At 59.7% G+C, this 23,544-nt stretch overlaps 1 protein-coding gene across 4 annotated transcripts in view; it reads left to right on the top strand.

Moving 5' to 3' along the window:
* MID2 (midline 2) overlaps positions 1 to 12,886 on the top strand; it is a 100,087-nt gene extending 87,201 nt beyond the window's left edge. For all 4 annotated transcript variants that reach the window (XM_054838965.1, XM_054838968.1, XM_054838967.1 and 1 more), the window contains 3 exons: positions 1,108 to 1,269; positions 7,581 to 7,788; positions 9,401 to 12,886. In XM_054838965.1, coding sequence (XP_054694940.1) covers positions 1,108 to 1,269; positions 7,581 to 7,788; positions 9,401 to 9,803 — 773 coding nt within the window. In that variant the 3' untranslated portion in view covers positions 9,804 to 12,886. The remainder of the gene's footprint in view (positions 1 to 1,107; positions 1,270 to 7,580; positions 7,789 to 9,400) is intronic.
* The last annotated feature ends 10,658 nt before the right edge of the window (positions 12,887 to 23,544 follow it).

Here is a 23,544-nt window from a genome sequence, read left to right as displayed (position 1 = left end):
ATCCAGGCTGACAACAACTGCAACCTGCCCTTGTCCTCCGGCTGGGCGAGCCACCGGAGATAAACACACACCCCGGTGTCAGCCGTAAAAGAGGAGGTGTGGAGCGTTCTCCAGGCTCCTGCCTTCCAGCCGTGCACGCGTACGCTGGCGACAGGAGGCTGCAAGCCCTCCTCCAGTCGCCCTCGATTCACAACCCGCTCCTCGCGCGTCGTCTTGCTTTCACCTCCGGACCCGCTGGATCCGAGAAGCCTCCGGCTGCTGCTTCTGAGCTTCCTCCTTATTCGTCTGTCGGTTTAAAGCAACAGCCCCGTGTCGTCCCGCCTTCCGTACAACGCTCCGTTCTCAGTACGTGCTGGGCGCCGCAGCACAAACCGCTGCAGCGTTAGGGCTCGGTGCCTCCAAGGTCTTTGGGCTCCTCTCGATTTCCAGAAAGAGTTTAGGCTCCTGAATGTTTTCCAGGCATCCGGATCCCACTCCCTTCTCTGGGAGCTGTAATTTTCTTTGACTCACTTTGCAGACCAGTCTATGCAGGGAGCCAAAGCATCAGCATCCCTTGGTCATGGGTTATTGCTTCCTGCCCTGGAGTGCTGAGTGCCACGTAGGGGGGACAATTAGGGGGGACAATTAGGGTGCAAACGTGTCCCGTCCCTTCCTGCTGCCGGCATTGCACATTGCAGCCCCCAGAGCAGCAGGGAGGTTGTCCTGCAGGAGCAAAGAAACGAGAGAGGATGATGATGGGCATCGCCTTCTCCCGGGCCCCGGCAGCTGCCTGTGCCTTCGGCCCTGGCTGGAAGGTGCCACCGGCTGAATTCCTCTCTCTCTGCACCCTTTCCCCATCACTTCCCACAGCGGCATCCTGAGATGCCAGCGTCCCACCCCTGGCTTTGCCTTACCACGCACTGCCTTCCTGTGGTAATAAAAGCGGCTCTTTGAGTTGCTGGGGTTGGTCACCTATGGAAATTTTCCCGGAGGTGCTCCGAGCTCGCAGGCGGGCGGTAAATCAGCCTGAGGGACGCGTGGTCGGTGAGCTCTGCGTTGGCAGCAGGTGGTCTTTGTATTCTGTCCTTTCCTGTGAATAAATCTTCCCCTCCCTCTCCCGTACCGCAGGTCTCTACAACTCCATGGACAGCTGGATGATCGTCCCCAACATCAAGCAGAACCACTACACGGTGCACGGGCTCCAGAGCGGCACCCGCTACATCTTCCTCGTGAAGGCCATAAACCAGGCGGGCAGCCGGAACAGCGAGCCCGCCCGGCTCAAGACAAACAGTACGTGCCCGGGTGCTCGCCTTGCGCTGAGGGGTGGTGGGAGAGCAGCTTCAGCGGCGCTCGAGGCCAAAGGGGGGGGGCTGAGCTGCTCCCCGCGAGCCCACGGTCGCTGGCAGCGTGACGGAGACCCCCAGGTTATTTACATCACCGACATGCCCGTCTTACTCCGTGTCTCGGCTCCTTCCCCGCCTCGAGGGATGGTCTCCTGCTACCCCGCACCGTGCCTGCGGCTCGCGTCAGCTCTCTGCTCCCATCAGCGCCCGTCCCTCCGGGTCCCCGGGGCAGCTGGGATTTTAGGAGATCGTGAAGGTCCATCTTTCTGGTCGCTTTATGGCACTGGGCTTTTTGGGGCCGATGCACGGAGTCCTGGGGCAGTCGTGCGCTTGTGCGTGGCTTCGCTCCCGGAGGGTTGCGGTTCCAGGGGCTCAGGAGACTTGAGAGGTGTCTCTGTGGTAGCGGATGGGGCTTTGCAGCCACACGCGAAGCAGAAAGGAGGACGCGCTTCGCATCGCCCCAGGGACGGCCAAATATGTTTAGGGAATTCAGGTTCGATCAAAGATCAGAGGGCAGCAGAGCCGGCCTGGTCCCGGCAAGGCTGGAGTTTCTGGGTTTGCAGTGGGAGGAGGGAAAGCTTTTCCCATCGCAGGGCCGCAAACACCACGGGGCCGTTAGCTGCCGGGGGGTGTCACAGGCGAGACAGCCCGAAATGCTGCCGGGGTAAGAAGTGGGTTCTCCGGGCCCCTGCCCAAAGCTGCCTGCTCCGTGGCCGCGTCGAGGCCGTCCTGCCAGCCCCGGCGAGCGCAGCCCTCCCTTCCGTTTCCTTTCCCGACGCTGCGGTCGCTCCTGCCTTCACTAGGCTTTCGAGATGATTTATCGCCTCCGCCTCCTCATTTTCTTTTAAACCAAATGAAATTAAGTAAAGGCGGTGTAGCGATGGGGCTGGAGGGAAGCTGCCGAGAAGCAAACTCCAATCCAATTCCGCCTTGTTTATTAAAAATGTATCCCTCCTGCAGCTGCTGTTTGTAAGTGCTTCCCCGTGCTTTGAAAGGCGCTCGCTCTGGAAGTAAGGAATGGGTGGCTCGACAAGCCGAGAGCGATGATCGACTCAGCCGCACAGAGGGGAGCGAGGGCGGTTTGCTTCGGTAGCGGCTCCCGGGGGAACGGGGCTCGCTCGTTTGTTTTTTTATAACGAGTGTCAGTCGTCAGAGATGCCGGCACGCTGCTGAGGGCTCCTCTTTGGAGATGAACTCGATTTAGTAGATTAAATAAGAGCCCACTCAGGTTTTTGAGCTCCCCTTGTTGCAGGGCTGTGTCTGCAGCAGCTTCCTGCGTGTTTAAAATCCCAAGCAAGGCTCACCCGAAGCGCCGCAGGAATTGTTACGCGTGCCCGGGGCTCCTTTCACGCGACCGAACGACCGAGGGACCCATCCCGGCACCTCCTGCTCGGGCGACGGGGGCGTGCGGCGTTGGTGGGCACGCAGCTCTCTCCCCCGCTGCTTCGGCGTTTATCTGCAGCCTGTGAACAGTGTTTAGGGAGACTTCTGAATTACTGAATGTTTGATTTAGCAGTGCCTGTGCATAGAATATATATATTGTCCGTCTGTGGGCAGCCTCGGTGCACGAGGGCTCCTTTGGGGCGTCGCTGCTCACCGTCGGGGGCGGTGCCGGCTGAAGGTGCCACCGCTTTGTGCTGCATCCCCAGCGCGTCCTCGCTGGCCGCTTCTCCTGCCCGTGGTTGTCGTTATGTGGCAACAGGGTTTTCTCCTTTCCGAGCGGGCGATTAGAAGATAGCGCACGCTTTCCGGCCGCTGTAACCTTGGCGGAAATGCCAGCAGCTCGACGAGGAGACGGGCCAATTAGCGTATTTCACAGCCCTCTTTCTGCTCCTGAAGTGATGTCTGGAGAGATTCCTTCATCGCCAGAAGGTCAGTGTCAGGACACGTATTGATTTCTGCAGCACCAGTGCTGTCAGTGCTGCCATTAAATCTGCGTTCCCAAACTGCCGGAAGAGAAGAGCCTGGGAGAGCAGTTCTGGTTTAGTGACAGCGAGAAACCTTCTTTGCTGAGTCAAGGCCTGAGTAGGTCTTATTTATTAGCAAGCGTCCGTAAGTGGATGAAAGTGCCAGAATACAGGGACGGTCCCAGCTCTGGCAGTAAATAAAGCGCAGGGAAGGTGGATTTTACGGTCCTTGCCTTGACCATTGCAGACTGGTCTTATTCTCACATTTCTGTCTCTTCCTGACCTCGGTCCAGTGGTTTCTGTAGCTCTTATGTAAACCAACACTCAGCCCTGTCTTGGCTGTCCCTCTGGATGGCTTTTCTTGACACGCTGGAGCTGGCATGGTTAGCAGGACCTGCTGAGCTTCACCATAATTGATTCCTTCCGTGAAGCATCAGGAAAAGAAAATCTGACAGTGTAGCTGCCCCATTAACAGCCCTTGTCTTGCAGACAACTTACTGCTGAGGTAGGTAGAAAACTAAATATTCTTATCTGCAGCCTCACGTGCTCCTGCCTCCGCGCCGCCCTCCCTCCTGCCCCTCTTCCAGGGAGCAAGGGGCACCCAGGAGCACCCAGAGCCCGTGCGTCCGCTCACCTCGATGGGCGGCAGGAGTCTTGAGGTCCAGGGGAGCTGAGCGGACGCCGGGAGTCCCGCGGGCAGGGGTGCCAGCACCTCCCCTCTGCCCGTCTCCGTTCCCAGCACGTCCCTGACCTGCTTCGCGAGCCGTGAGGATTTTCCTAGCGGCAGCATCGGCCGCCCCCTCCTCCCTCTTTGCTCCCGCGCTCCCCAGGCCAGCCAGGAGTTCTGCACCGCTCGAGACCTCGCAGGGAAGAAGGGAAGGCCAATTAAGCTGACAGACGCCCCGGAGGGTGCAGCTTGCTGTGTCCAGCGCCGGAGCTGGCCGTTCTCCCACGGCTCTGAAGCCCCGCGCAGGCACCATGGGTGGATGAACCAGCAAAAGGTTCTAGGGAATATTCCAGCCAGCTGAATTTGTGAGATAACTTTTATCGGAGTGACCGGCCCCGGATGTTTATGTTAACGAACACTGATGGGAGGGACCCCCGGAACCCCCAGCTCTCTGCCAGGGGGGCTGTGTGGGGGCTGGAGAGGGGCGGTAACCTGGGAGCAGAGGGGGAGGCGATGGAGGCTTCGGGCTGGGAGCAGGTACCTGACGGCTGCTCTGCCCACGCTCTGTCTTGTGCAGCCGAATCCCCCCCCCCCCGAAGGCATCGCAGAGCGGTGTCCGTCTCGTGGGGGGAGCCTGGCTGGCACCCCGCACCTCCGTCCAGCCCAGCAGTGCCAAGCAATTCTTTTCTCTTGCTTTGCCTTCCCTTGCCCAGGAAAAATGAAACGCTCTCCTCTCCCTTCACCTCTGGCGGAGCTGCCCCAGGATGGGGGTGCAGCTGGGGCGCTGAGGGCATCCCGCAGCAGTGGGGCAGCCCCCTCTCCCGTGGCGGCTGAACCCCGCTGCCGCTACCCGCCCCGTGTCGGGGACCTCTGCTTCTCCCAGCCGCGCCGTCCTCGGGTCGTGGATCCTCCTCCCCCCTGTCCAGCACGGCTTCACCTGGGGCGCACGCTGCGGGCAGCCAGGAATGCAGAGGGACCACGCGGGGACTGAAGGCAGCTGGGGTCGGGACCGGTGAGACTCCGTGAAATCTGTGTTGTTTCCCAGTGCCGGGGTGGTATTTTGGGAAGGGGTCGGGTGGGAGCAGGCACCCGGCTGTGTCCTCTGAAACGCCCTCTGTCCCGAGCGAGGTTTTACAACCCAGCCTGTGTGCTTTTTAACTCCCGTCTTGCCCATCGCAGCGCGCTGTCTGCAGATATTACTCGAGCCCCTGGGCCGGGACGTGCCAGCACAAACCAGCGCCAAGGGTTGGACTCCCGTTGCTCACGCTGACCTTAAACAGGGGCCGTCTTTGGGAGAAGGGCTGTGACTGTCTCTGTCCTGACGGAGCCGGGTATTTTTATACCTCCCTTCCTCAGAGCTTGTCTCTTTGCATTACTGCCAGAAAAAGATAGCTACAGAAATATTAAAATAGCTAGAGGAAAGGGAGGCGGGGGTCACTCCCAATTTGCAGCTTTACTTTCAGGCCTCTCAACTCAATTATCTAGCAAATTGGGCTCCGAGGAAAATCAACACGAGCTACCATCAGGTGTCAGAGAGCAGCACGGATGAGCTCCATTACGGGGTCGCACCTGACAGCTCTCCAGCCTTGCCGTAGCTAATGCTGCCGGCTGCTTGCAACGGTTCCTGGCCCCGGCTTGGAAACCCCCTCGCCGCATTGCGTTGGCATGGGCATTGCTCCTTGCCGAGTCTCGGTGCCCGTGGCCGAAAACGGGAGCGTCCAGGAGAGCGTGGCTTGTTGTCCCAGCCGCCCGGCCCCGCAGAAGGCACACGGCCAACATGTGCGCCGCGCAGGGTTACCTGTCCAGCCGGAGCTGAACGCGGCCCCGTCGTCTTACGCGTCTCTCCCGGAGGGATGTGGGCTGGGACGCAGCACGGAGGATTTTTTTTCTGTCCCGTGGGAAGGAGATCGCTGTCGCTGCTGCTCAGCAGCTGCTTTAGTTCAACCGTGCTGCTGGTGCGGGTTCGCACGCAGCTGCCAATATATCGGGGCTCCACTTTGTAGTTCCCGTTAAGAAAAAAATAGGGAGTTACAGATGGAAAATCTCAGCGGGGCGAGGGGGGGGCAGACAAACACCATTACATTTGCAAAGGCAAGAGCACAGGATTTAAGAAGCACCAGAATTAAGTTGTGTGTGCAATGTAATTTTATGCCTGCTATTGCTGCGTTATGCAGCAGCCTTCGACGTGCGGCCCCTCGCCCCGTCGGGGTCCCCGCTGGTGCCAGCGGTGAGGGGCTGCGGCGGAGCAGGGTGCCTGCTCGCTGGCGTCCCCGGCTGGGCTCGGTGGCTCGGAAGAGCCGGCTCCCGCCACAGCCATCTGGCTGACCGTGTGGCACAGCTGGTGCCCGGAGGAGACGGTGCTGGTCGCTGCGAGGCAGGGCAGACGTTCCCCTGGCCTTGCGGGTCGTAGGAGGGTTTTATCAAAGTGAGCAGGACAGCCAGTGCGTGTCAATTAGGAAACAGTTTGGCTTCCTGTGTGCTGGTAACGTTACAAAGGAATTGCAGTTGGGTTTGAAGCCAGCATTAAAGATCTGCAAAATCCATCAAACTCCTTTCTGTTAATTGCGGAGGAAGCCCTGGGGCATGCGCTCGCTGCCTGGCCCTGTGCTCACACCTCCCTTCCAGCGCCGCTAAACACGGGCTGGAGCCGGCGCCTTTGATTTGCTTCCACCGCTGCCTGCGCGGCCCAGACTGTCTTCTCCGAGCGGCGAGACCTTGCTTGGCAGTGGAGAAGCACTGGAAAACCTCGGGCGTGCTTCCTGTAACATGTAACAGCAGCCTGCGCGCTACGGGGAGCAGTCTGCGTCGGCTGCTGGTGGGGATTCGGGGACGTGCTCGATGCTGCGGTGCTGCTTCTGCGATTCAGGGTTGTTATATGAGCACTTAAGGGTCTGTTCTCCCTTCCCTGTGCTCGTATAACTCTCATTACTGCTAACAGCGCGGGGATTCGTGCAGGAGTTCAGGCTCTATGCCCTGCCTAGGTTCGATTCGCAGTGCATCTCGATGGCATCTTCAGTGCCATTTCCATTACCTGGAAACGTCCCCGTTTCTGCCGCCACTTTTCGTGTCATAGAGGGCGAAGGGGAGTTGTTCTGATGGGGGATGAGGCATTTGAAGGGGGTAATGCGCAGTAATGCCCCAGCCCCTCGCTTGAGGATCCCTGCCAGGACGACGCAGCGCTGCCCAGCCTGGCTGCTCTCCGGTCCGGATCCTCCCGGGGCGCAGGGACCTCGCTCTCCTTGACTCATTTCTCTCCGCATTTTCCAGTTTCACCTCCGTTCCCTCTGTTTGGTCTGGGAAGGCGAGCGATTCCCGGGCTGGGGAATAAGCCCAAGGTGCAGGTGCTGCTCTCGCCCCTGCTCCCCCCGTCTCGCTGGGTGCCTGCGGTGGCGGTGGACGCGGGCAGCAGTCACTTGCTTTCTCCTTCCAGCGGGGCTGGGGAAGCCGCTGGAGGCACCGGGGGCACGGGAGCAGCCCAGGGGCCGATGGCTTATGGATCATCCCGTGACAATAGATGCACGAGGCACGTGCTGGGCATCTGCAATCCAGTGCCCTTGGCTGGTGGGGGAACCTTTGGCTCACGGAGGATGTCCGGATCGCCCTGGCAGACATTTCCTGCCACGTTCTGCCTGCACGATGGTGGTAACAAACACAGATCCTAATCCGTGTGTCTTCTTCTAACAGGTCAGCCTTTTAAGCTAGACCCCAAGATGGCTCACAAGAAGTTGAAGATCTCCAATGACGGGCTGCAGATGGAGAAGGACGAGAGCTCCTTGAAGAAGAGCCACACGCCCGAGAGGTTCAGTGGGACAGGATGCTACGGCGCGGCAGGCAACGTCTTCATTGACAGCGGCTGCCACTACTGGGAGGTGGTGGTGGGATCCTCGACCTGGTAGGCAGCACCGTTATCTCCCCTCCCTCTCCCAGAGGCCCTCGGGTTTCCTCAGAGATGTTGTGGGACACCCTAGGGTTAAAGGCCAGGGTTTTGGCAGAGCTGCTCGTGGGCAGGGAGGTGGTCGAGACCTTAAATCTGCGTGGCTGTGGCTTTCAAGAGGTTTATGAGTTTCTGCTCTCTGCCAGAAGCTTTTGGGTCTGACCCAGTCAGGCTGCAAGGTGAAGCTTGTACCTTCATTTCCCTCATCTGCTGAACCTGCTAACGCCTGCCAGGGCTCAAATCTCACCCGACGGCAGGGCAGAGGTGCCACGGAGCTTTAAATCTGCTGGTTTTCCCACGTGCAGTGCCGTCCCCTGGGCTGTCTCGTGTAAGGTCCCGCTTAGCTGGGTCAGATGTGGTTATGAAGTCTGAGCTGGAAGGCTAAGCAGAGGGGGGCCATGGCCAAGCAGAGGAGACAGGGATGTCCTAGAAACCAACACGTGTGTCTGGGAGCTCCAGCCGAGGAGGAACTGGTGTTTGAGTGCTGCTGCAAAACACGGCTCCTCTCCCTCAAAGAGATCCGCAAGGGACGCAGAGCACACCAGCCTGGTTTGGGGAACGGATCGTCGCCTGGTTTTGCCCTTCTCCCCCATCCTGCTCTCCCCAGCCGGTCACTCTTGACCAAAGCTTGCTGGTTCTTCTGCTGACCAGAGGGGTTTCGAGAACAGAGGGTGGCAGCAGCCAAAGCCCAGAGAGACGTGGCTCTTTTCATGCCCCCCCCGACGTGTGGCCACAAGCCTCGGGGAACGATGCTGTTCTCCCAGGGGCTTCGGGCAGAGCCAGGAGGGAAGGTCTCGCGGTGCGCTGGCAGCTCTGCTCTGCAGTGGCAGGGGGAGCGGATCAGGAGCCTTTTTGTCCCGGGGGTTTGGAGGAGAGGGGTGTCACTCCCCGCCTTTCCCTGAACCCTGTGCTTGCGGCTGCTGCCTGAGGCAGAACAGCAGAGCTGAGCTCGGGGTCGCTAACAGAGAGCACCCCTCTCCTGGCCCAGAGAGCTGGCTCTGGTTTCTGGCCGTGCCTGTCCCCTCTCCGCTGGGGAAGGGGGGCCCAGGGAGCAAACACAGCAGCAGCCCCAGCTCAGAAACCGCTCCCAGCGCTCACTCACCTCGGCTCGGCCTCCCGCCCACCCCAGGGATGAAAGATGCCCTCACACAAAGCACGCTCGGAAGTGAAACAATTGGGGTTTATTGAGAGAGGGCCCCTACCAGGCAGATCCCCGGAAAGGCTGCGCCACCGAGCCGGGAGGCGTTACAGCAGCCTTGTCAAGCTGCTGCGTTGTTCAAGCTGCTCGTGCAGCACAACGGGGCTAAAACGGCCGGTTCCTGCCGAAAGCGCCCAGCCGTGCCACCTCTGCCTCTCGCCCGCCTGGCAGCAGGAGGTTGCGTGGGGAGGGAGAGATGCCTTTCCCCAGCCAAGCCTCTGCAAGCGGCTTTTCAGTCACGGAAAGCTGTTGCCGTGCTGCCCCCGCAGTCAGGCGGACTCGTACAGCACGGGGTGCCAGCAGCCGTCGGGGCTGGACTTTGTCCTGTGCCGACGCTGAAGGTGGCTGAGCAAAGCTTCTCCTCTCTTCCAGGTACGCCATCGGCGTGGCTTACAAGTCAGCCCCCAAGAACGAGTGGATCGGGAAGAACTCCTCGTCTTGGGTCTTCTCCCGCTGCAACAACAACTTCGTGGTGAGGCACAACAACAAGGAGATGCTGGTGGAGGTCCACCCGCAGATGAAGCGCCTCGGCGTCCTCCTGGATTACGACAACAATGCGCTCTCCTTCTACGACCCAGCCAACTCCCTCCACCTCCACACCTTCGAAGTCTCCTTCATCCTACCGGTGTGTCCGACCTTCACCATCTGGAACAAATCCTTGATGATCCTCTCGGGTCTGCCCGCCCCGGACTTCATCGATTACCCAGAGCAGCAGGAGTGTAACTGCAGGCCCCAGGAGTCCCCGTACGTATCAGGGATGAAAGCCTGTCACTAGGCTGCCCTAGCCCTGCGCGTGCCCCGCGGTGGCACCGGCAATGCTGGCGGGTGCCAGCGGTCGGAGTCGGCCGACGGGAGCCTGCTGGCAGCCGTGCCGGAGAGCCGCCGCGCAGCCGTAACGCTCCAGCAAGCGAGCGCCTTCCCACCCACACGCAGCTCAATTTTATTTTTTTTTAAGGGGAAAGAGGAAGAACCTCTAACCGCGGCTGAAAATAAACTCCTGTTGGCGAGCTCCGCTTGTGTGCGAGTGCGGCTTGTGCAACTCCTTGGTGGTGTGCTCCGATCTCTCCCGAAGCGGATTGTCACCTGGATGGTTCTGTCTTCCCTTGGGGGCTGGAAAGGCCGGGGCAGGTTTTTCGGGGTGACCTTGTGAGGGGCTGCTGTGGTCAGGGGGTCGTCTCGCACGTCCCCGCAAGGTGCAGGTTGGAGCAGGAGGGCTTGGCTTTCTGGTGCCCGCTGGGGGCTTGTCTCGAGAGCCAGGTGGGACCTGAGCATCGTCTTCTGGAAAGGACTTTCTGTTTGGCTGAAGTTTGGCAGCTTCTCTGGTGTGGTAGATAATTGCATGGACCCCTCGTGCTCGGCGAGCGCCGGCGTAGGTGATGTGGTGGGTGGTGGTGGCGGTGTGGTGGATGGTCTGCGAGAGCGAAGGCGGTGCTGAGGACGGTCCTGCTGCCTCTCCCGGCCACGTGCGTGCTGCTGCTGGCCGTGTTCCCTGTGCTTGCCTGGGTTTGCAGTCCCACGGTGGAGGGCAGCCAGCCGCAGACCCCCGCCCCACCACGTCTGCTCCTTCGGGAGCTCACCGGGAGTCAGGGAGGACCCCCCCTTAAGGAGTAAGCCGAGGTGCATCTCGCCCCCGGCACAGAGGTTTGGCAGATGCTCCTTCCCCACGCGGGGTCCGGCTGGTTGTGCCCCGCCGCGTGCGGCTGCGTGTACACCTCCGTTGGTTTCGTGTTGGGTGTCCCTGCAGAAAAAACACATCTCCCCGTGCTGAGCAGAGGGTCAAGTCCTGCCCAAAGACCGTCTCTGTGCTTTATGACCCAATATCTCGCTTTATGACCCCAAATCTTGGCTCTTGGCTTGTTCTCCACCACGGTGGTGTGAGTGCGGAGCTGTCCTGTTTGCTCTGTGGTAAAGGATCGAATCCATCCTAGGGGCTCCGGCCCCTGGTTACTGGGAGCGCTTCGGCTGCCACCAGTGCTCCCAGTAACCACGAGCACCAAGTCCCCTGGCCAAGCCTCAGTTTCCATGTTTGCTTAAAAGCCCGGAGGAGCTGGGCTGGGCACACCGGTCCCCGTGTCGCAGGGAGCAAAGACCCAGCGTGGGCACCTGCAGCCAGGGTCCGCGGCACGACTCGGGGCAGGTGGGCGTGCCGATGTCCACGTCGCACCGTCGGCAGGCGACACGGCGTGGCGGGGATGCCGGGGGCAGCACGGTGGCCCACGATGGGCCGGTGCTTGAGCTTTGGTCCGTGATGTTTGAAAACTCTTTTTACTCCTCTGGACGTGGTGCTGTCAGAGGCCTCGGTGGCGTTGCGTGGGGACTGTCAGGCTGAGACCTCCTGAGAGCTCTGCCAGCCTTTGCTTTTCGGTTTTTGGACCTTGCTGATAGGGAACTACCTCAAAGCCCAGCCTCAGGGGGGGTAGGTGGCCGGTTGGGACAGGGCGACAGCGGCTCGTCCCACACGGGCTGCAGGAGTGGCTGGTTGACATTGGCCAGTTGGCCCTGTCCAAAAGCGAGTGCTCCCTGCCAGCGACCCGGCCCGGGGGACGCTCATCATTAAGTCTGGCGGTGGCAGCTGCCGGGCGATAGCTTTGTCCAGGGAGAGCGGGTATAAAGAGCCCGTTTCCCAGCACAGCATCCCTCCGCTTCACCTGGGTGACATTTCTGGTGACTGGCTGCCTGACGCTGTGGGAAGGGAGGCTGGTGTCACCCGCGGGGAAGGGATCTGCCACCCGCACTGCCAAGCGGACGCCGGTTTTGCCTCCGGTCCAGGCTGCCTTCCCGTGGTGCTTGGCAGGGGCTCATGGCGGGTGGTGCATCCCTCCCGAGCGGACAGGGTGGGTTTATTTGCTGCTTCTGCCCCCAGCGCACGCGAGCGCCGGGTTGGGGACGCGGCAGGGTCGCGTCCGCCGTTCCCTGCAGCTCAGCGCACAAACACAATGCATTTTAGGAGGCTCAGTTGCCATTTTCAGTTGGATGTTTTTTCAAAGCCGCGTGGGGCTGTCATTAAAGTCTTTTCCCCGTGTGCCGGTCCCACCTGGGGCTGCTCAGAGTGTCACCCTCAAACAGACGCCCAAGCACCGGAGCTGGATTTTAGCGTTTGCGACCCAGGTGCCAAGCCTCCCGCCGGCCCCCGCCCCGCTTGGACCGGCCCAGCTGCGGGAGGACTCGGCGCATCCCCGACTCAGAGCACACGAGCCATGAATGTGACATTTGCACCGATGAAATTGCACTAATCGTGGCGGGATCCCCCTGCCCCCCGCTCGCGTCTCGTCCCCCGGCCAGGCAGGAGGACGAAGCGGGGGGGTTCGCGTGCCCAGGGGAGCCCCGCACCCCGGCAAGGCGCTCCTGGGGCTGGGAGCCCTTTTCGGGGCACCCACGTTTCCCTCCCCCGGTTTTGGAGCAGCCAGACCCACCGAGTGCTGCCCGGGAGGGGACCCGGGGGGGGGACACGGGACGGGACCCCCGACCCTCGCTGCCGCTTGGCGCCTTTGCCCCCAGCCCCTGAGCGAGCGATCCCATTGGTTAAAACCGCCCGGGAGATGATGACGCGGCACTGGTTTCAGCCAATCCGAGCCCCGCCAGGCTCTGCACCCTGGGTTATGAATGAACGCTTTTCCCACGGCCCCCGCGGGGGCAGGACGCGGGTGGGGGGGGCCGGGGCTGGGTGCTGCTGCTGGCTCCTCTGCTCCCGGTGACTCCGTTGGATAGACTTGGGATGTGGTGAACTCCCGGTTACCGTGCGACCCGCCAGACTCTCCTCTTCCACATGTAACATACTGGTTCCGTTCTGGTTTGGGGGAGGGTTGTTCTTCCTGTTATGTTTTTTCCCTTTTCTGTTGGGTTTTTTTTGCAACTTCTTTGTTAATGTGTATATATATATATATATAAAAAAATATAATATAATATATATATGTTACTGGATATGTCTGTGTGTGGCAGAGATTGTGCAGTGTGGGACATCCCTGGACCTGGGACGCTCTCTTTGGCAGTCGGGGTTGGCGTTCCCCGAACTGCTGACACAATGCGGAGCATGAACCTCAGGGTCACCGAGTCAGGGGTGCAGCAATGAATCAACACCAGGAAAAGGCCTTTACTTAACATAACCCGGGAGAGGGATGAGCAGCCAGCCCAGCTGAGTCCTGGCTGGAGGTGGTGGGAGGGTTGGCTCTCCCCGGGGGTGATGCTGCGTGTCACGTTTGCTATGGGGGACCTGCCAGACAAATGGCTGTGCATCCACAGGAGAGGGGGGGTACGTGGCACCATCCGACAGCAGCATTTCTGGTCCTGGACCGCAGCTCGGACTTGAGAGCCTGTGGGGGTGGCAGGTCACACGGGATGCTACAGCCCTGTCCAAAAAAGTCCGTACATGTAAATATTCTGCTGTCAGCCCCCAGAGGATGTCATGCGAAGGCACCTTGTCCGGGTCATCAGTTCACCGAGTGCTCCAGCCTTCCCTTTCCCAGCCTTTGGTGGCCACAGGGGCTGCTGGAAGTCTCTGAGTGCCAGCCAGATACTGCTGGAGCCTTCTTTCTGCTGCTCCTGAGCCCAGGTCCCACTCACCCCCCCCGCCGTGCCTCAAGAGCTGTGGGAGGGCAGGGATGGAGGCTGACCCCATCCTTCACTGTGGTGCTGGACTGAGCTCGTGGTGGGGCCGAGCACCGGCCATGACATCTCTCCCGGGGTGTCTGACAGCCGGCTCGTCTCCCTCGTTGCGGCTTGGTTTCCCTTTCTGCTGTCTGTGGCTGTGTCGCAGGGGGGCCATGCCAGCGTTCCCGGTGTCCCCCTGCCCCGGCACAGCCCCCAGCACTGAGCTCACAGCGTGGGGCTGTGTTTGGTAAAACAGGCTGTGGCTGTGGGCCGCGGGGTCTGATCCTGCTGCATCTGCCCCAGAGAGCTGCTCCAAGAGGCAGGAGTCCAGCCGGCCCCAGCGAGGAGAAATGCAAGCGGGGCCCCTCGCCCAGCCCCCAGCACTGGGCTCCCCTCTTTGCCAGCCCCAAACAGCACGGAGCCCCTGCCCTGACCCCCCCTTGGAGCACGTCCCTCGGGGTCTCCCCTGGACCCCACCAACAGCCCCAGGTGGGCTGGGACCCCTGTGTTGCCCCATCCCTCCTGGCTGAGACAAAGCTGGACCTTGTGCAGGGGCTCTGCAGGCTGAGATGGGGCCACCGGGCAGAAATCCCCCCCCCCCGCCCCCCGACTGCCTGGAGCAGAGGCATCGGCAGAGCGGGGGGAGCCCAGCACCTGCCTCGCCGAGGGGAAGCAAAGGCACACAAGCCCGCGGACGACAGAGCCCATCTTTGTTGAGCACAAGTGCCTAAAATATTTATTAAGTGGAAAACATATGGTGCAAACCAACACTGTAGGATTAAATATTTCTTACTTTATTCCTTTGCTCTAGGCGTTTTCCCATTAAACATTAACCACCAGCACATGAAAAGTGGCCTCAAGATTGAGTAGCTGCTTTTATTATGGGACAAATCTGGTGGCAGCACACAGCTGGAGGAGCACAGACAGCAACCTGAGCCCTTCCTGTCTTGTCCTGGCACCGCATCTCCAACTGTCCCCACTTCACGGCATCCCTGGCAGTGGAGCAGCATCTTCATCCTTCGCCGGGAGGCTGCAGGTCTTTGAGCCCAGGACCGGACCAGACCGTCAGGCTGCAAAGGGTGTGCTGAGGCAGCCGTCACTCGTATGGGGTCACTCTCTTGCTTCATGTTCTCACCTTCGTTTGCCATCAAGGACGGAGCACAGCATGAGGCTGGTGCCACTCCTGCCTGGGGACCGCCTGGAGAACCTGCTCTCCGGCACAAATTGCCTTCTGTGCTCCTCTCACCGCGTGCTGCCACCAGCCCAGGCAGGCTTTCCAAACACAGCCTCAACAGGAAATAAGCCTGGTGCCGCTTTCGCGAACATCACCCGGAGCGGTGCTGCTGACATCAGCGAGACTGGAAATAGGCCTCAGCTTTTGAAAAAATATCCCTGTCTTCATATTCAATGTTTCCTCCGACTTTCGAGTTCAAGCAAATGCTTCTCAACGATCTGGGAGGTAGCGGCGCGTGAAATCACACGTTTCGGTGCAGCTTCAATCTGCCTTCTCACGTGGGTAATTCAAATGACGCATGGGCCAAGTCAGAGAGGAGGCCATTCTCCCACTTGGCGCTAACTCACGTGCAAAAAGCTGGAGGTGATGCTAGCACGGGCGATCAGACCCCGTGGCAGGAGCGACGCCAAGCTGCGGAGCCCAGCCCTGCGCCAAGCCCGGGTGAGCGCCCGAGGAGCAGCGAGGACGCGAGAAGAGCGAGATCTGCTTATTCCCCAAGTCTGCACAAGGGGCCGCAGCTCCTGCCCACGAATCAAGGACAAATCTGCACTCAGCTGCCTCCTCAGTCAGCGCCGGAGACTCTGCTCCCGAGCAGGAGTCACGCTCACTTTCATTTATTCCCTTCCAATTTTCCAGCGCGCTGTCTCTGCCGACGGGTGTGGAGAGGAGAGACAGAGGAGAAAACGCTTTGCCAATGACGGTAGCGTTGCAAAGTCAAAATTCAGGCCTGGCCGAGAGGCCCACAGGTCCCGTCCCCCCCCCGTGCATCAGCTGATGGTACCTGACCTGCACGCTCACCGGCTCGGCCTTTTCCAGCAGAGGATGCTCCCCCTTGGGAGAGAAGCTGCTCGCTGAACCGCAGCGGCTCTCAAACCTTTCCACCCTCAGCACTCCCACGCTGTGCAGAAAGCAGAGTTTGTCCTTTCCACGTGAACTTTTCGGTGGCGCTGGGCACCGCCGTAGCGGGGCGGTTCACAAACCCTCATTTATTTGCGGAGCCCCGCGGGAGGCAGCGGCGTTATCCCCGCTCTGCAGAGCGCTGGCACCCAGCGCAGGAAGGCGACCGCGACCGTTGTCAAGAGTCGGCGGTGCAGGGTGCTGCGTCCCTCGGAGCTGTTAACGCTTTCAGAGGGTGGTGGTTAATGCTCACCCCAGTGATTGCAGGGATTGACTGAGCATGTGGGTGTGTTTTTTTTGAAAAAAAAAAACCAAAAACAAACCCTGAAAAAAAAAATAAACCCTTCCAAAGCAGAAATGTTACCCGAACGGCTACAAATGGGCAATCAACGCGCAGGCAGCAGCACCCTCCCGTGGGAAATGCCAGGCGCTCGGCTCTCCCCGCTTTCCCACCCGGGGAAACCTCCAAGCCTGCGGTGCAGACACGCTCTGCCCAGCCCCAGCCGCACGCCAGCCGAGCAGCTTCGCCGCCGGGAGGGATCGCGGCGCTGGCGGGCCAGCTTGGCCCTGGGGTTGCCGTGACTAAACAGGGCGCTCGCCCTTTCGCCGAACGAGCCTCAGCGCTGCGCCGGCCGGCTGTGAGTCCGGCGCTGGGAGCCGCGGGGAAATGCCAGCCCTGCATCTCGGGGGTGCTGGGAATCACGCCCTCCCCGGCCTTCCACCACAGGCGAATGAAGGGAAACTCCACACCGTCACGCCGGAGATTGCTTTATTGTCCGTTTAATGACGGCGTTAATCAGGGAAATGAGACGTGTCTGGGAGGTACGCGTTATCTGCTGAGGCTTTTCATAGCCGAGCATCGTTAGCCCGACCCTGAACCCGCTTCTCCAGCGGAAACCCCCGCACGGTCCCGGTGGGACGAGGAGCGGCGGGCACTGGCGCAGCAGAGCGGGAGGCTCGCTCTCGCCGAGGTTGCGTGGCGTGGCGCGGCAGACGGGGTGACGGGGAAGGCTGGGGGGGGTACGGGGCAGAGGGAGAGCAGATGGCGCGGGGCCAGCCTATAGCGAGATGGCTGCCCTGGGCCGAAACATCACGGTGTCTCCTCTCACGTCCCTCTGGCTGCGTCCAGCGCCTCTGGAGAGCAACCGTCACCGTGGGACCCTCCTTCCTCTGGCTTTACCCTCCAGCCAGTGTCCCAGGGCAACCGCTGGATGAGCGCAGCCAGCCCCAGCACCGGGATGCTCCTCTCAGCCCCCTCGGCAAGCGGGGTGGGGTCCAGGGCTCTCTATCCACGTTTCCTGGAAGGCAAAGGAGGCTTCACCCTGTAAAAAGGATGTGATTGCTGGTCATCTTTATTTTTACGGAGCAGCTGGTGCTAGCCAGAGAGCTGGAAGGAGCTTTTTCCTCTGTCTTCTTGCTTTATTTGGTGCCTTTCTCCGTTAACCTCTGGTTTCTAGGAAACAATCTCTCTTGTTGATGGGCACCTGTGAAAGTCAATTTAAAACCATTACTGGCATGGCAGGTTGCTTCATAGAAAGAAAAAGACTTCACTGAGAAGATGAAATGAGCTCTGCCACTGCTTTCCAGGAACGCACTTTGAAACACATGAGGCGTCAACGTCACAAGCGCCACAAATCAAACTCGAAATTGCTTCTTCGAGTCAGCTGGGAGGGGAAAAAAAAAAAAAAAAATCAGCCTGCAAACCGTTAGCGCAGTGAAGGGAGCTGTGGCCGTGTCTTGGAGGGGTCTGCAGGGACGGCTCCCGCAGAGCTGCTGCTCCCGCGGGGACGGGCAGGAGCCCCGGCGCAGGTCGCTCTCACGGCACCGATGCTCAGGGCTCTGGGGGGGGGATCTCGTCTTGAGACCCCCAGGCGCTGAGACGTGGGGGGATGCAGGAGAAGGATGGTTTCTAAGCTCTGGCATGGGTTTGGGAGGGCTAGCGGCACATTTTGGGCTGGGCTGAGGGGAAGGGCGATGTTGGCTTTTTATTTTTTTAATTTCCTCTGGAGTTCATGAAACAGGAAATTCAGAAAAACTCCCTTGCCAAAGCTCAAAAATCCCACTGACTTCACGGGAGCCCTGGGGCTTCACCCCTTCCCTGGGAAGCTGCGAAGCAGAGACAGGACAAATTACTATTTTTATATAGCAAGTGACATCAAAAGACTGCCTCATCTGTTCCTGTCTACTGACAACAATGGCTTGCACTGAGATGTGATAATCCTAGCCAGGAATACAAAGCTGCAGTCCCTCCATCCGTGAATGAAAATTCCTTTAACTGGTGATTTCACTGCAGGTTGAAAAAAAACCCAAAAAAACCCCAACAGTTTAATAAATGGACAGAACAGAAAATTACACCCCTGAGCTGTTCACAGACTGCAGGGGGTAAATGATTTATAGTGGCTGTGCTACATTGTCTGAACTGGCCCCAAATTAGTTCTCCCTAATAGAACTCTAATTGAGACTTTAAATACTCATCCGAAGTACCAGCCCCTAAAATTGACTGTTCTTGATCATTAGACACGTCACAGCTTTGCAGAAATATTCTCTTGGTCTGGCTACGGAATGACGGGCAATACCCGAAATGAGACCAGGAAGCCTTTGTTGAAGCCTTTTCCTGAATTTTAAAGGGTGCGCTGAAACGGGCACTTACCGAGATTGTCACCTACAGGTGAGGACATCGGGGGCTGCCGAGGGGAGGGGGCGCGGAGGAGCGTTTGGGCAACGGCATTGCTGTTCCTACGGACCAGCACATCCCAGCGTCCGCCAGCGCGTCCCAGTGTGCGGGGTGCGACGGGCAGAGGCTGGCACGGGACCGGCGCTGATGCCTCCGTGCAGACAACGCTACAGGACCTGGCCTCTGCTTGGGAAGAGGATCACAAGCCACGAAGCATCGCCCCATCCAGCATAAGGAGCCAATAGATGTTTCTGTTCCTCTTGGGGTCCCAGGGCAGCGCAAACGAAATGTTAAGCATCACCGAGAAGCACCAGTCCAAAGCCAGCAGCCATCGGCCGGGCGGGTTCAGCAGCAGGACACGCCAGTGGCAGAAGCTGGGAGCGGTTACGGCCGTGACAGCCGCAGAAACACGTGCTGACCCGCCTGGAGACGGGCAGCCAGGAACCATCTTCCAGCCATTCGGCGGCATTTGCAAAGCTAAGCCGGCATCCTCTCCTGGGAACGCCTCGTCACGGCTCGTCGCAGCGTCCTCCCTGCTCCGGCGCTGGTCCGCACGGTCAAGGCAGGAGCGGCACAGAGACGGTTCGATGGAAACGAGTCCAGTTCTCCATGGCAACGAGTGAGAACTGGGTCAGCCGCAGGATGCCAGGAGGCGAGCGCTCCCAGGAGTTTTAAAAGTAAAACACCCCTCTGGAAAGGCACACAGAGCCACGGGGATGGGGGGGGGGGGGGAGCGAGGGGGTCCCGAGCCCCGGGCACCTCGGACCCCCAGAGCCCAATCACGGCTCCCACCGAGTGTCAGCCAGCACCGCGGGGTCCCCCAGCGCTGCCCGAGGGAGAGGAGTCACGTCGTCGGTGCGTGCAACAGCCCGGAGCGAGGGCTCAGCGTAGCACCGAGGCCGTGAGCACAGCCATCCCCCCCCAGCCACGGTCGCTGCCTGGCTTCTCAGCAGCCGTGCCCCAGAAACGCATCCCTCCCGCCGTTTCTCACCCGCGCCGAGCCGAGCGCCTTCTCTTCGCGTGGCCCCTGCTCCCCTGTCTCTCCTGGCTTGAACTGGGCCCTTTTTTATTTACGGAGATGAGCAGGCTGACATCCCTTGCCAGGGATTCTCTTTGCAGGGGCCGCCCGTGCGAAAATCCTCATTGCGGCTCGCTCGTTGACAGGGGCTGCGCCGCCTCAGCTCGCTGCCTTTGATCAGCCCGATGCGGCGGTGCCAAGCCCGGATCCGAGCGACGCAGCCGCTGCCTTTGCCTGTGTCCTCGGAGGCTCCATCATTATCCTGCTTCTAACGCGCGGGCGCCTTTGCCGTGACGATCCTTCATTAATTACCTGCAAGCACAGGGCCAGTGCGGAGCTGCCGGGGCAGAAGCGATGGGTGAGGCGATTTGCCGGGACGCGAGCCCTTGGGTGGTGGGGCTGGCGGAGCGGAGCGTCGGCTCTCCCCGTGGTGCCCACGCCGTGGGCTGGGAGCGACGTGTACGCAGCCAAATTAAACAGCAGCTGCGAGTTTAGGGAACTGCGAAAAAATTACCCGCAGGCTTTCTACAAGGCCATCAGAGCTGTGAATGCAGCCGCTGCGTTTACCAGCGGTTACGAGGAAGCATCACCACTTTCGGCCAGTTCGACGCTTTAGATGACACGTGGGCGCTGATGTTTTATGTACCAAAACCGTGGCAGCCGTTCGTGAGATCTTTGCCCTTCACTTGTCATTAAAAGCCCTCTGTTCTGTTCCCAGCCATCTCGGTACGCGACCTTGATGTGAATAACTTCTCTCGAGTAGTGTCTTCATTTGTAAAATGGGCTTCTTAATCCTGCTCTACCTGATAATGATTAAACACACTCTTAACATTTACACAGCACCTTGAGAAGAGAGGGGAAGTGCTGTTGACGACAAAATTACAGTGTTATTTCAGCTCAGCGACTGCACAGATACACAGCAGCATCCCCCGAGACGACTGAGACACCCTCGTGCCTTCATCCTCACGCTGTGATGGAGCCTGAGCCCCCTTCCCCTCCACACCCCCCCGCCACTGAAAACACACACACACTGTCTCTGCAAGGCCGTCCTCTCCAGACTTTGTTATATTTTATATCCGAATCAGCTCTGCCCCCCGGCTCTGCCCCTCCGGCTGTGCTCTGCAGCCCCGGCCCCTGCTCTTCACGCCAGCCAGGCTGGCCCCGTGGCCCCAGGGCGCAGCTGAGCCCCAGCATCGCTGCTCACAGCCACATGCGCTTCCCACTTAAGTCACCGCCACAACGGTGCAAGAAATCAGGCGTGGAAATGGCCGCGAGCACCGCTTGGCCTGGGGAGGTGGGCAGGGTTGGGATGCTGCCTGCTCTGCTACTGCATCCCCGTGCCTGCCCAGGACAGGCGGCGCTGGAGCAATTTGGGGTCGACTGATGGGATGGGAGCCTTTTTGGCAGTATCCCTGATGACAGGGGCACACTGGATGCCTCTCCTATCATCGTGGGGAATGCCTATATCCTCAAGGGCTCCTTGGCCCGGTGGGACGCTCCCCCCGGGCTGTGGTGCAGTGAGGACAAGGTAAGCAAATCCCCCCTGAGCATGCAGCTCCGTGGGCGCTGGGGTCAGCTTCCCATGTGCCCTCCACCTCTGCGGCTGCCCAGAAGAGCCCCTGCCTCATCCAGTACAGGCTCCAGCGCTGGGTTTGACCCTTAATCCCCTTAAAATGGGAGCCCCTTCTGTCCACGCTGTCCTCGCTTTCTCTCTCCTGACCTGCCAGGTAAATGGGAGCTGCTGCTGCAAGAAAGGCTTTAAGGAACAAAGGATGCTTGGTTTTCCTAAAGACAACGCCGGGGTACCGCTGGGGCAGGGGCAGCTTCTCAGGTTTATTAGCTGTGGCCCCAGAGCTGAAGAGCCGACCGGGCGAAGGTCTGTGCGGCTTCGCCATCCCCTGCGCAGGGCCGTCACGTCGTGCCGCACGGGGCACGATGGATCGAGAGCCACGGTCGGACAGTTCGGGAGTACCATGTGCTGGCTCGGGGGCTTTCTGACTTCCAAATGGCGTCTCAGCCCAGCCGGGGGTTGGTCTGGGAAGAAGAAGACTGTCCTGCGGCTACGGCAGCTCACAGCGAGCAGGGTTTGCACTTCAGAGTAAAGCCCAGGAGAGCAGAGGGCATTTGGGAGCTGAAAACGGGGTCGTAGGAAAAAAGCCACGTGTGATCAGCAGGCGTGAACCCCTGGGGCTGGCAGGAGGGGGCTCGAGCAACCCTCACCTGGGACCTGAGCGCGGTGTGAGGGACCGCGAGTTCGAGGGGCAGGTTTCGGTACTGCACAGAAGAGACCAGGTCACCCTTTGAAACGAAGAGGAAATGAAGGGAGCCTTCACCGAAACTGAAAGCTTTTAGAGCCAGCTCTCACGCCTGTTTGCGATGTGCCTGCAAAAGTCTTTCACTGCTGCTCTGCGATGTTTCTCGCCTGGGTGCATCGGCATCGTTTCGGGTGGCGGGGGGGGTTTCCCTGTGCTCCAGCCCTGCCCTCGCTTCGCTCGCTGCCACGCCAGCCAGGACCTCCTCCAAAAGTGGCTCCCGTGGGGTTTTGAGCTCAGCCTGTTAAAAAAAACCATTATTGTGAGGAGGCTCTTGCCGGGCGCAGGAGCAGGCAGGCAGGAGGGAACAGCTTCTTGGACCCGCTTGCCTGAAACTTCTCTTCTTAACCTGGGCTTCTCCATGCGCAGCTCTGGACCAGTGATGTCGGGGAGCATTGCACTTGAACTCAAGAGCTGCCCAGTCAAGCCACGGACTTGAGCAATCGGAAACAAAGGTAGTGAAGGAATTTGTAATTAAATTGCCATTAGATGGGTAACAGATTGTCTGGCAGCTGACAGTGAGTGAAACCGCTCCATTCTGTCATGTTTTATCAGCATGAAAACCATTTGCAAGTGCTCTAATTACATTCCTAATTGCCAATGTGATTAGGGACCTGCAGCTGTTCATTAAACGTGTGTCACCCTCAGCCAGCAATCTGTAGGAGAGAATATTTAATTAATTGAATAGCGCACTGGATGAGAAGAGGAGATGGACAAACCTGGAAGCTGAGTGAGGAGCGGAGGAGCCTTGCACTGGAAAGAGCTGGCAGTCATCTTCTTCCAGCTCTGGGTACTGTGTCAGACAAGCTCTTTCTTTTAATGAGCACCGTCATTAAAAAAATCAGGGTTCTGTCCATATTACTCCCACAGGACCTCTCCTGCCCTCGTGGGCAAGAGTTAACTTCTAATTTCCAGCCAGATTTTTATCTTCTAGCAAGTTGCGCTCTTTGTCTGCAGGACAGTGCTCTCCATCTCGCTTCGGTCCCCAGGACAGCCTCTGCTCCCTCCTGGCTCTGCCCCCAGTGCACCGACAGCCACCGGAGCTCACCCGACCCGCACATGGAGCAGGATGGAGGCTTCAGGGTGCTCAGCTCCTTTCCCATCGCACCGCATCCCTCTCGGCAACTCTTCCACCCTCTCCTCTTCATCCTCAAACGTGCGGCCAGCTCAGACGGGGTCCGACGGAGGGGCTGGTGGCCCTTCCAAGCCCTGCTGTGCTGTGCTCACAGCCTGACCCGACTTCAGGGGAAACCCCGGGGCAGACGACGCCAGACCAGGGGTTCGGACACTGTTGGGGGGGGGGGGCGGTCTGGCATGGCAGACGGCAGGGCTGATGGCAGCTTGTGCAGCCAGGCAAAGCAGCACAGATCCTCCAGGACAAGAGGGCAAGGAACGACTCCAGCTGCCGGCTGACCAGGTTTACACAAGCTACAAAGCCGCTGACTGCTGGCAAGGGCTGCTGGAGCTCAGAGTGCCCAGGGCGGAGGCAGGAGCACTTGCCCGTGCAGGCAGAGAGCAGGCAGCCCTCAGACATCTGCCTGCACGGGCAGGAGCCGCGCTGCTGCGGGGGATCAGCAGGGCTTTGCTGGTGGGGAGCAGCGCGTCAGCGCGTGGGCTGTGCCGGCTCAGCCGGGCAAGCTGTGGTGGTACTGTACGGGAACAGCTAGCCGGAGGGTTACGATAGTAAAGGTAACTTCCAGAAGAGTTTGGAACAGGGAGGACTTGGGAAGACCACCCGAAGGCCCTGGTTCTCGGTGCGCTACGGAGACCAGGCTGACTACAGACCCCCAAAGT

Source organism: Grus americana, chromosome 12 (genome assembly GCF_028858705.1).
Source record: "Grus americana isolate bGruAme1 chromosome 12, bGruAme1.mat, whole genome shotgun sequence".
NCBI classification, from domain to species: Eukaryota; Metazoa; Chordata; class Aves; order Gruiformes; family Gruidae; genus Grus; species Grus americana.
The sequence above is the reverse complement of the archived record's forward strand: the minus strand, read 5'-3'. Positions and strand labels throughout refer to the sequence as shown.